This window comes from Mustela lutreola, chromosome 6, assembly GCF_030435805.1.
Source record: "Mustela lutreola isolate mMusLut2 chromosome 6, mMusLut2.pri, whole genome shotgun sequence".
NCBI lineage: Eukaryota > Metazoa > Chordata > Mammalia > Carnivora > Mustelidae > Mustela > Mustela lutreola.
Genome location: NC_081295.1, coordinates 98,712,703 through 98,725,716, shown reverse-complemented (window position 1 = coordinate 98,725,716; position 13,014 = coordinate 98,712,703). Strand labels below are relative to the sequence as shown.

Genomic DNA, 13,014 nt, shown 5'->3' with positions numbered 1-13,014 from the left:
ATGTACCAAACTCTAATCCTCGTGGCAGAGTCAAACTTTCCTGGATTCACAGATACTCAGCAATAGGAGGCATTTCACAAATACCTGCATATAAAAGTGGCAAAAATGGAAATAAATGGGAAAGGAGCACTACATACCAAAATGTAAACTAAAGACACTAGAAATAGAAAGTCAAAAAAGGCAAGTCACATAAGAGACTGCATAACTAACTCTTTTCCTCCAGACACTGGTAAGCAGTGGGAAAAATTTGTAAGTCTGGCAAAGACAAGAAGAGAGTTTGAGAAAAGACTCAATCTCTCTCCCTCTCCCTCTTTCTCTCTCTCTCACAGACACATACATATATACACATGACTACAATTTTGCCTACAGAAAGTAACAGATATAACCAGTTTATTTTTAACTTTGGTTATAAATTTTAAAATATTTTAAAATAGTGCATTCCTATTGTTCAAAATTTAAAAAAAAAAGAACTCACAAAAAATACTCATTGAAAATTCTTCCTTCATCCTGTCATCTATCTAGTTTCATTTCCTAAAAACAGCAGTGCTACAATGTTACTAATTCCTTGGGTATCCTTCCAGAGACATACAAGAATAATTTTAAATCACACACATATACATATATTTTTCCTTAACCATTTTCTTTACATAAATAATAGCACGTTATAAACTGTATTGTATATTGCTTTAAAAGGTATTATTTGAAGATTTTCCCATAATATTAATACATTAATTATTTTTTCATTTTTAAAGAGCTTTATTGAGAGCATAATTCAAATTCCATACAATTCATCCATTTAAGGTGTACAATTCAATGACTTTTGGTATATATAGATAGAATATATATATATATTATATATATATATATATATAGAGAGAGAGAGAGAGAGAGAGAGAGAGAGTTGTGCAATCATCACTTTATTCAGTTTTAGAACATTTTCATTACCCAGTTTAAAAAAAAAAAAAGCCCAGACTCCTTAGCAATCACCCTCTAATTCCTCTATCTCTCCCAGCCCCAAGCAACCACTAATTTACTTTTTGTCTCTATAGATTTGCCTGTTCTAGAATTTCATATACATGTAATTATACAGTGCCTTTTTACACTTTGTATAATATTTTCGAGGTTCATCCATGTTGTAGTAAGAAACCAGTCTCTTTTTGAGAAATGGATGGTTGGCTAAAAAGACCCCGTGTATAAAATATATGTTCGGTTTGATATGTGGGTGTGTACACGCATGCATTAATCACTAAGAATTTCATGTATTTATATAGCAGTCACTCATATTTATGTATTAATTCTCATCAATTACTTTTAAAAAGAATCTCCTTCAGATGTTGCTAAGGTAGCACAGTTTCTTGGGGCGATACTAAGCCCAATACCCTGGTATATAGATTTATTTCACACAAAGAGTTTCGTAGTAGAGGTCATTTCTGCTTGGTTGCTGGTGGTGGAGTCAAAGGTTTCTATTACCTGATTTAAAGGCAAGCTGAAGTGTGTCCTAACTTCACCATTTTCCCAGGGTGTTTAATTTTTATGTTTCATACCAAGCCTTAGTTTCCTCTTGAAAGGAGGTGAGTACGTATGGACTGCACATGCTTCTATCTTCTCTCCCATTCTAATGGAGAAAGTGCCTGACCTTCTCTCAATGGTTGGTGTCACATAGTGTCCTCTGTATCCAATGCCAGTCTTTCTTTCTAGGTACCTCAGGTGTCTCTTTTCGCTCCTTGTCTGCAGGCTTTCCCTCCTTCAAGATACTATCTAGCAGCATACATCCACCTTTTTATATGTCTGTATGACTTAAATTATTCCCTCGAGCGCTCATCAACTTCTAGATTCTGGTTATTCTCTCCTCATTCTATCTTTGCTTCTTTGGTGACTCCTGAGAACTTAAATTTGATAGTCATCAACCTTAAGATAGCATTGGGAGTCAGTGAGATCTTTTTGCTTTTTCTAAGTATCAAACCCATATGTCCAACTGTCAACTTGAAATCTCTACTGGGATGACTTAAAGGCATCTCAAACTTGAACAACCCAGAGAGAATTCTCTGTATATATCCACTTCCACCCTTGAGGCTGCCAGTCCCAGATGTCAACTTGTCCTCTAGCTTTTCCCATTCTGGTACCTGGCATCATTTTCCACTATCGACTGCTTTGAGTCATTCTTGATACTTTGACCAGTCTTGTGCATTCTGTTCCTAGCTCTTTGTCAAATCGGACTGTTTTTCTTTTCTCTCCTCTCACCACCCTACTCAATGCATTATTGCCTCTTGGGTGAATCCCTGGAATCCCTCCTGTTTTCCTCCTCCTGATCTTGAAACCAAAGTGATCTTTTTAACTTACTTAGAATTGTGTATGTAATCTCTCCACTTACAAGCCTTTCCTGGCTTAATGTCATTCTTAGGATAAAGTCTCCAATCTTTACAGAGCCTCCAAAATCCTGCTTGCTCTGCTTGCTCACCTACCTTTCCTGTCTCACCGCTCACTGCTCTCCTTCAGCGTCTATAGTCCAGGCACTCCTGCGGATTTTCTGTCTTTTCAATGTATGGGGCTCTTTCCCATCTCTCACTTTTCATGTCTACTGCATTCTCTTTCTAGAGCATGCTATATCCTAGCGTCATGCATTTTCCTTCTTATCACTACCACAGTTTGTGCTATATTGTTATTCGTGTGTGATTATGGTTAAATGTCAATTTTCTCTAGAATATTCTATATCACAGGAGCAAGGACTATGCCTCTCTGGTTCACCAAACAGCAGAGCAACAGGTACATAGAATGGGTACTCAAAATATGTATTGGATATACAAGACAGGCAATAGCTAATCATTTATGCCTGTTATGTGCCAAGCACTGTAATACTTTTATATGTGGCATCTCATCTAACCCTTACTATCCCCTCCATGAGGTATTATTTCTCTTATTTTGCACTGGAGGAATGGAAAATCAGAGAAGCTAAGCAATTTTTTTCAAGGAATGACTTACTGGGGATTCCAACTTTGGTCTGTCTGAATTTTCGTCTGGTGAGCATTCTATTATACCAGATTGCTTTTGGGGCAAATAGTAAGAGATGAATCAGCCTGTGTATTTGTCCTACACTAATTCTTTATTAGTCAGGTATCAGTGAATGGAGCCTGGAAAGAATGAGGACACTTTTGAGAATATACTGAAACTATAGAACCACTTAGAACCCAGATATGTGTGTGGTGTGGATAGATGGGGGCATCAGTGGGATTCTCACCAATAGGGAGTAGGAGCAGATGAGGGCATTGAGTTCCCAGGGATGGATGGGCACTAGACGGAAGAGAGAAACAGATACAGTCTTCCTTATTTGAAATACTGAAAATAAATAAAATAAAATAAAATAAAATGGAAAAACAGAAACAGAAACAAAACAAAACAAAACAAAGAAGCATTACCTGGGCCTTGCCATGATTATTTGGGTGGGTATCAGAAATAAACACTAAAAATCATTCAGGTCAACTTCCTTCCACCCGATCAATCTCATGAAAATACTCATTCCTCTATGTGGGGTGAGAGCCTTGTTTTATTTATATTTGTTTCATTAGTGTGGGTCAGTATCTGGCAAGGCAACTTGATAATATTTGCTAAGTGAATGAATGGATGAACGCATATATTTATTGGTCAATAACAATGCTTTTCTTTACATATCATTGTTCTCTTAGGAACTTCTAGGTATGTGATTTTAAAAAGGGGTTAACTCTAAAGATGGGGATTTCAGTACCTTTGCCAGGCAACATGGAGATATTTTAGAGCATTGGACTTTTGGCAGAGATTGGAAGATCTGGATATTATTATTGAAATACTTAGCATTGTAAGTAAAAGTTCTAGGAAAGTTCATGGTCTCTGGGACAGTATTTGAATTTAAGGGGAAAAGAACTTATTTGTGGAGCATAACAAATAACATGGAGGACATGGGGAGATGGAGAGGAGAAGGGAGTTGAGGGAAATTGGAAGGGGAGGTGAACCATGAGAGACTATGGACTCTGAAAAACAATCTGAGGGTTTTGAAGGGGCAGGGGGTGGGAGGTTGGGGGAGCCAGGTGGTGGGTATTATGAAGGGCGGGGGAGCCAGGTGGTGGGTATTATGAAGGGCACGTATTGCATGGAGCACTGGGTGTGGTGCATAAACAATGAATACTGTTATGCTGAAAAGAAAAAAAAAAACTTATTTTGGAAACCTCAAGCAAGAACTCTCTGCATTGAATAAATATAATTATTTATTGGAATGTATTAAAACATTCTTAAAGACTTTGGGAATTTCTAGAAAATGTAACCATGGAAGCTATGGGACCGTTAAGAACAGAGAAGTGTCTACAGAAGTAATTTTTGCATTTTATAGAACATAAGTACTTTATGAATTTAGGAAATAAAATATAGACTAGTTTGTCCAAAAAATATAAATTTCGATACAATATATTAAAATGTAGAATAGAGGTTATTTACTCAGTATTTATTAGTCAGGTACTATATTATAAGCTTCATCTTAAGCATTAATTATGTATTTATGAAATAACAGATATAATTTTTTTAACAAAATGGATGTAAACACTTTCTTTAAGAAATTTAATAATGTTTTAGAGTTTGGGGCTTCCCCTCACCCCCAGTCAGAAGAAACAATTGAAAGCTTGAGAAAAAAGAAACATAAAAAAAATGAAAATCTCACCCTCTTCTGCACATATTGCCTTCTTTCAGGTCAAGCAGAGACAGAAAGGGTTTATTTTCAAATAAGAAAATATTTGATGAGGGAAATAAACTCAATGAATTGAATGTTTGCTACATAGGCCTATGTCTGAATAGCTTCTTTCAGGAACAAATCCTTTATTTTATAGATATTTATGTTTTTTCTTCAGTGTTAAAGTATGAAAATATATTTGTTAACTAGCAATGAGTCTCATTTTTATTTTGTAAGGAAAAAAACAAAAAAACCCACAAGAAAATAAGCTCCGTGCCTCCTTTGGCTTTGACACTAATTGTAACATGTAAAAATGTAATGATTCCATTGCCTGAGAGTTACCCGTTTATGCCTTTCCACATATATATCTATCATTCACCATAATGATTGAAGAGGGATTTTGTCCACCAGCTTATGGTTAGTATAGATTCATCACTGATCTATGGAGGTAATAAAATTATGAATAAAATTATGTGGGTAAAGCCAAACTATAGTTTAAATCTGACCTCAAGTTTATCAAAATGTATACTTTTCACTTTTAGGTCTTCTGGGGATTAAAAGGTTTAGATTTCTTTTTGGGACTCAAGACATCTAAGCAATCAGAGTACCATGGACCTTGTTTCAGATGGCACCACTAATGAACATGGGAATGTAGCTAGCTCTCGGAGAACCTGCTGCCATTTCTTTTGGGTCTGTACCCAGAGGTGCAGTCACTGGATTGTAGGGTAGTTTAATTCTTTGAGGAAACTGCACACTGTTTTTCAGAGTGACTGCATCGATCACATTCCCATCAACAGTGCACCAGGGCACCCTATTCTTTAATCCCTTATCAATACTTTTAAACTGTGTGTGTGTGTGTGTGTGTGTGTGTGTGTGTGTGTGTGTGTGTGTGTTAAGTCATACTAACAGGTATGAATTGTTATCTCATGGTGGGTCTGATTGCATTTCCCTGATGGTTAATTAGTGATGTTGAGTGCCCTTTTATATTACTTGTTATTTGTATGTCTTCTTCAAAGAAATGTTTCGTCAGTTCCTTTGTCCATGTTTTAATTTGAAGTTTTTTTTAAATTAAAAATATTTATTTACGTTCCAGTTAGTTAATACACATTGTGATATTCGTTTCAGGTGTACAATAGAGTGATAGTGATTCAGGTTTTCCATACAAGAGCCCGGGGCTCCTCACAAGTGCCCTCCGTTCCTCCTTACCTATTTCACCCATCCCCCACCCATCTTCCCTCTGGTAACCATCAGTTTGTTCTCTAGAGTTAAGAATCTATTTCTTAGTTTGCCTCTCTCTTTTTTCCCTTATGATTTTTTTGTTTCTTAAATTCTACATATGAGATCTCACCGACTCACCTATTTTTCTTTTTTAGTAGAGTGATTTCTAGGGGCTGGGAGGAGGAGGATATGGGGAGGTAGTAGGCAAAGAAAGGGTGCAAAGTTCAGTTTTTCAAGATGAATAGATCCTAGAGATCGTCTGTGCAACAGTGTCCACAGGAAACAATGCTGTGTTATTTCACAGTATTTTATCAAAAATTTTCCTTGAGGGTAGATATTAGGCTAGGTGTTCTTATCACAAAATAATAATATAATAAATTAAGAAAAAGTTTGGAGGGAACTTTTGGAAAGGATGGAGATATTTATGGTGACAGGTACACGAATATATACCTATCTCCAAACTCATTAAAGTGTATGCATGAAATATGTACAGCTTTTTGTAGGATGATTATATATCAATATTTTTAAATATTAAGGTTGTTTTTTAAAAAAGGCAACACCAGGTTGGTCACTCTGCCTTCTTTAAGGTCTAATGGAGAGAACATCAACACAGCACCATCTCAAGATTAAAAAAATAAAACAAAGAAAGCCTGGAATGAGAGAAGGTATGGATTTTTTTCTATTTTTATGAAAACAGAGCACCTTCTGGCATTTTCCTTTCAGAATTTGGGATTCAGAGGATTGATCTGATACAGTTGGTAATTTTATTTAAAGACCTTCCTATTAAATAGATTCAAAATATTTTTGAAGAACAGATGGTATAGACTAGAGGAAGAGATAAACATTGTATGTTAAACATTTTATTGATCAATTAAAATATCATAATTTAAAATGTTGATTCTACGCTAAGAGTTATGCATGTCTGTATGTGACTGAGAAAGACAGAGAGAGAGTGTGCAGGGGGAGTGGGATGGGTATTTATTATCCAAAGTTAAACCTGCCCCTCCCCCAAGGACCCCCTCCCACCTTGCCCACATGCAGGCAGGCAGATGGCTGTTCTTCAAGGTGTTAGGGAAGCTGGCTTTCAGTCTTGAATCATGTGCCTCTGGGCACTTTGAAAACTGCCTCTTCTGCCTATTTTTAAGACCAGGTTGAAAAAAAAAATGATAGAACAGAATAAAGAAACCACCTGTGTGGATTTGATAAAAAGGTAGGCTATAAAGTTACCAGCTCTTTGAAAATACTTTTGTTGTAGAAAGAAAGCATCCTTACCTTCTAGCAGTTCTTTGTTCTGATTTTTCTACAATAGAATGACTTCTTGATAAACTAATACCATCATCTGTGCAAATTAGTCTACCTGACACTAATTTTCAATCACACTTAATTTTCATCTCTGTGAACTATTTATGTATGAGAATCCCCTTCTATTTTAGGAGTACTTTCTTTGAATGCAACAGCCATTCTCTTAAATTGTATAGACAGAATATTGGGTAAGTCGTTAGATTCACCAAAAGTTAAGCAAGACTACAAAGGAAAGGAAACACCACCAATCACTATTTCAAAGACTTACTTTTCCATTGCTTCGTATATATATGGGAAAGTGTTATGGGTAAGGGTGAATGTAGAAAACAATTGTGTTTAACTGCTAAGTATGGAAGGTACAGGAAAATGACAAGCCCTCAAATAATCATTGTGTGTCCTGCTCTGCCCTTGCATGCCATCACGCTCCCTCAGAAGTCTGACCTATGTCCATAGTTGGTTGTAAGCTGTGTTTCTGACAATAGCATGGTTGTAATGGAAACTGTCTTCACCACCTAAGTTATGGGGCCTGATACAGTGAATAACATACAAGCAGTGGGTTGGCCTACCCTAAATTATGCCTGTTAATGTGACCCCATCATTATTCCCAGGATCTGTGCCCTTCGCCCTTGATCTCATTTCTACAGGATTTAGACAAGTGTCAGACCCTTGGAATGCTACACAATAGTGACCTTGACTCTCTGGCTTCACTTTAAAAAAAAATGAGTTTAAATCTAGTGTTGAAATGACATGGAATGCTTTGTAACGAGACTAGTCCTGACACAGAAGAATCTCTAGGCCTCTGTCTGTCAGAGACATCTGCCTTTTGATTTGGTTCAGGCTTTCTGGTTATAAGGGTAGCTCATGCCTTTAGAGAAGACTAAAACCTCTCTGTTGTTGTTGTTGTTGTATTTGATACACGGGGAAATTCAGGTGATTCCTCCTTAGTGTTAACTTTCCAGATACTATTTTTAAAGCTTTGTCCTTATAATTGTCAAAATACAACTCTTAAAGGGAGAAAGAAAACACTGCTTGGCAAAAGATGTTAAAATAAAGATGGTAGGATGTTTAACGCTTGATAGATGTACAAGTGGAAAGGGGGTATAATTTGGAACCAAGAGGTGCCACCCCAAGGCTGGTCCTGAGTTCCTTTGGGGGGAAAAAGCAGTCTTTAATTACATCTGGTACTCGTTAATTCTTTTTGGAGTCTCTTCCCAGATCTGTTCCCCCATCAGCCTCCCATCAAGCAACAGAAATTCCAGATGGTTCCCTCCATATGCCCGTGCTCATTCTCTCAAGTAGGATAGATTGGTCACTGACAGAGTAGGATGGAATAGCCTTGGTCAAAGCAAGGCAAGATGGAAAGCAGCGTGCCACAGTTAATTTAGAGGTAGCCTATTGTTCATGTTTTTAAGTGGGTTGTATAAATAACTGTTTCGGGGTGATTTTTTTTCTGGAATGTGTTGAGTAATTTCATGGAAGTGAAGCTGCTCAGAGAAAGTCGCATATTGATCCTATTTTTATACACCTGGAAGAGAGAGACATCCACTATAAGCTGTCATTATATAGTTGGAGGTTGGTCAATTTGGACCTGCAGCTGATCTGCTGTGGAGCCTACATTGGAATGAATTTTTCTGCCTTTGTTACTTACAATGATAGCTGTAGTCTGCTACAGTGATATGAAAATTCCTTTATAGAAATATTTATGGGACATATGGTCCTTTCATCTTAGCAGAATTTTGTTATTAGGCACATTGATAGACTTTCCATTTTGAAGTAGTTGGGAGTAAAGATGAGGTCAACCTCTATATAATGAAAAAATAAACAATTAACCTTGAACAATATGGGAGTTAGGGTGCTGATCCTATACCCCGTGCAGTCAAAAATTTTTATATAACTTTGATCCTCCCCAAATGTAACTACTAATAGCCTATTGTTGACCAGAAGCCTGACCAATTACATTAATAGTCGATTAACATATATTTTGTATGTTACATATATTATCTCCTATAATCTTTCAATAAGTAAGTTTGAGAAAAGGAAATGTTTTAAGAAAATCATAAGGGAGATGAGGACATTTGCAGGAAGTTCTGTACTATATTTAAAAAAAAAAAATCTGTGTATAAGTGGACCCATGCAGTTCAAACACATATTGCTCAAGGGTCAACTGTATTATCATTTCAAGTATATCACATTATACTTATTTGTTTATCTGTCCTTATCTGATGATAGGATACATGTCTTACTCATGTCCAATTTCCTCCCACCCAACAAGATTTGACACATCACAGGGAAGGAAAAGAAAGGAGAAAAATGAATAGACAGGAAATTTCATTCTTTTTAAAAAGGGTTTTATTTATTTATTTAACAGAGAGAGAGAGAGAGAGAGAGAACGTGAGCACCAGAAGGCAGAGGGAGAGGGAGAAGTAGGCCCCCCGCTGAGCAGAGAACCTGATGTGGGGCTTGATCCCAGGACCCTAGGATCATGACCTGAGCTGAAGGCAGACATTGAACCAACTGAGCAACCCAGGTTGCCCTAGACAGGAAATTGCCAAGTGAAAGGTGACACTGAAAGAGAGCAATGTTTCTACTCTTGTCTTCATCCTATACTTCCCCTTGAATAGGTATTAGATTTTATGTGTGGAGTGTGTGTGTGTGTTTGTGTGTGTGTGTGTGTGTGTGTGTGTGTGTGTGTGTTATTTGGTGTTATTTATGAATATCTATAGTTCAAGTTCCTCAGAAAATAAAAGTGAGAATGCCGCTATGGTTTCTGTTCTCATGGAGCTTACAATAGTTAGGCAATATATGATTCGTGTGAAATTTGTTGGTATATTTGGAGTGGATAAAGCAATTAAAAGGACAAATTTCTTCTAAGAAGGCTATGTGATAAAGACCAAAAGGAAAATTTTAGATTCTGTGTTATCATCATATTTTACTTGGAAAGTTTGTTAAAAAGAAGCCTAATGTCATGCTTTTAGGTGTGTGAGTACTCTGTGAATGAAGGAAAACATTTTTTGAAGCAACTTAATCATTTTGTTCAATCAAGCTCAGCAGCCAAACATTGGTAGTTTGGGCCATATGTTGGAAGAGATAAAGGCCTAGAAACTAGAAACTAGAACTCTAGTTTTTTTTTTTTTTTTTTTTTTTTTGAAGGTGCTGACTTGAAATAATTTCTATCTTGCTTTTGAAATCATATAAAACTCATGAAGTCACAAAATGTGTGTTAAACCTAGAACATCCTCTTGATATTTAAGTCTTTTGTTTGAATTTTTTAAAGTACCTGAAATGAAATTGAAATATGTATTTTTATCTGTTTAGCCTGTTTGTTCATTTTGTATTAGTTCCTAATGTGTTCTTGAATTTAAGGTGTGTAGCGAAGTAAACTCAGCAGATCTGAGCAAGGTTTATTTAACACAATTTTATCTTTGATGTCCAGTAGGCATGAGGGATTTTTTGAACAGACGGTTTCTTCCCCTAAGAAAGTTACAGCAGGTGAGAAAAGCATAATTACACTGAGGAACAGCCCAGTGACAGTTACCTCTTTACATACACTAATTATGGATGTATTTATGATAATATGTTTTAATGTTCTGTTATCATTAGGTAGAGAGATATCCATGGGGGCAGTGGTGGGCCCAGTGGGGAGTGGACAGGAAATGTCTTACCTGCAGAGCTAGAACTTGGGTTGATTCTGATGGGTGAGTGGGTGGTGTTGATGCTGTTGGACAACAGCCACGCCTGGAGAATTTATGGACTAGGCCTACAGATGTCCACTTCAATTCTGTCTACAATTTATAGACTACAGCTAGTCATGTGGCTTTGTCTATCTACAAACGAGGCCAGAAAAGATAGTCTAACTGTGAACTCAGGAGGAAAAAGGAAATAGTTGGTTTACAATCATAGAGTCTTTGTTGGGGACGAGGAAAGACGGCCTCTGAGACTTTAATTTGGAGGGTAGGTCCTTAAGAACAGCAGGGTACATTGTTTCCTGGAATGAGACATGAGATCATGTTAACAAAATTCCTTAAAACCTTTACATGTGTCAGTGATTACAGTACTTGAAATTCAAGCGGGAACTTTTATTTGAGATCTTTAATTTGTGCTGAATTACTACTAAGCCTCAGAAAGTAACACTTAATACTTTGGCATACATGAAATATTTACTCTTTTAAATGAGAATTTTTATTCATGTATCACCTTATTGTTACTTTTAGACAAAAATCTATGATTCCTTTCTTCTGAAGTTATATGGAAACTTTATGAAAAGAGTGATGAAGAACAATGGTTTTAAGTTGTCTAATGACGTCTACAAGCACGCCAAACTAATTGAGAACAGTGCCAGTAATGAAAATACTGAGCATTTCTTTTTCTTTTTTCTTTTCTTTTTTTTTTTTTTTAAGATTTTTAAAATTTATATGACAGAGAAAGAGACAGCAAGAGAGGGAACACAAGCAGGGGGAGAGGGAGAGGGAGAAGCAGATTTTCTGCTGAGCAGGGAGCCTGATGCAGGGTTCGATCCCAGGACCCTGGGATCATGACCTGAGTTGAAGGCAGAGGCTTACTGACTGAGCCACCCAGGTGCCAGGAAATAACTAGCATTTCTTGAGCACACACCAGACTTTTACTTTGTGTGGTAGAAATATAAATCGGGAAATGTAAATTTCACTCTGAGTTGGGAGATTGAGAATGACTCACTAGTACTGTGTAAGCACTTTAGATCTATGAACTCATTTCAGCCTCACAAACACCCTAGGAGTGAAGCAGGTATTTTTATTATTCCTGATTTCACAGATTAGATAACTGAGGTGCAAAGCTGTAAAGGTGTTGGTTCACACAGTTAATAAGTAGCAGAGCGGAGATTCACATCCAAATAATTTGACTTCAGAGGCCAAGGTCATATCTGTGATTCTCTACCTCCCTGAAATTATGGCCAAAGTGAAGGGAAGGGACAAAAGATAGGGAAATTTTAGTGTATTTGCACTAAAGTAGGACTGGCAAGGGGTGGGTGAGGGGGTGGGAGGGGTGTGTGCCTGGGTGGCTCAGTTGGTTAAGCATCTCACTCTTGATTTAAACTCAGGTCATAATCTCAATATTGGAAGATTGATTCCTACCTTGGGCTCTGTGCTCAGCTGGGAGTTTGCTTGAGGATTCTCTCTCTCTCTCTCTCTCTCTCTCTCTCTCTATATATATATATATATATATATACATACAGGCTTGGGGGTTTAGGGCATAAACACTGCCTTTTGGCCTTAACACTTGGTTTGTCTGGCAGTAGAAGAATTTATTAATTGTGTAGTATTTTTTTCCCCTCCTGTTCCTTATTAAGACCTATTCTTTAACAAACTATTTGTTCTTCTAGTTGCTACACCTGTCCTGGCATGAGGCCCAGTGTGAGCAGCCCCTGAATCACCTGGGGAACCACAGAGTAAACCACTGGAGGGGAGAATGCGATTCTTATTTTGGTTATATGTTGGCTCAACTTCTTTTTCTTCTGCAGACAGGACGGTCCTTGTGGATACAAATCTCCCAGTCCTCAGAGGCCTTTATGTGATGGGGACTTTAGAATTCCCTGTGGACAGAAGCAATGTTCTGAGTGTGGCGTGCATGGTCATTGCTGGCGGGGAGCTGAAAGTTGGTAAGTACAGGGCACAAGGATTGGGAACTTAAGGGGAATTAACTCTGTGAGAAAGTTCTTGAGAATTGGTGGTATCATCCAGCAGGTTGGTTAACAGAGTATAGAGAGGGTTAAGGGAAGGGGGTGAGTTTACTGATAAAGCTTTTCCTATACAAGCTTTGGACAACACAGA

The 13,014-nt window shown here is 37.3% G+C and overlaps 1 protein-coding gene across 15 annotated transcripts in view; it reads left to right on the top strand.

Annotated features, from left to right (window-relative positions):
* PKHD1 (PKHD1 ciliary IPT domain containing fibrocystin/polyductin) overlaps positions 1 to 13,014 on the top strand; it is a 475,577-nt gene that overhangs the window by 267,668 nt on the left and 194,895 nt on the right. For all 15 annotated transcript variants that reach the window (XR_009354742.1, XR_009354743.1, XM_059178234.1 and 12 more), the window contains one exon: positions 12,705 to 12,842. Coding sequence is in view for 13 of the 15 variants with exons in the window: in XM_059178234.1 (XP_059034217.1) it covers positions 12,705 to 12,842 (138 nt within the window). In the remaining 2 variants the exon portion in view is untranslated. The remainder of the gene's footprint in view (positions 1 to 12,704; positions 12,843 to 13,014) is intronic.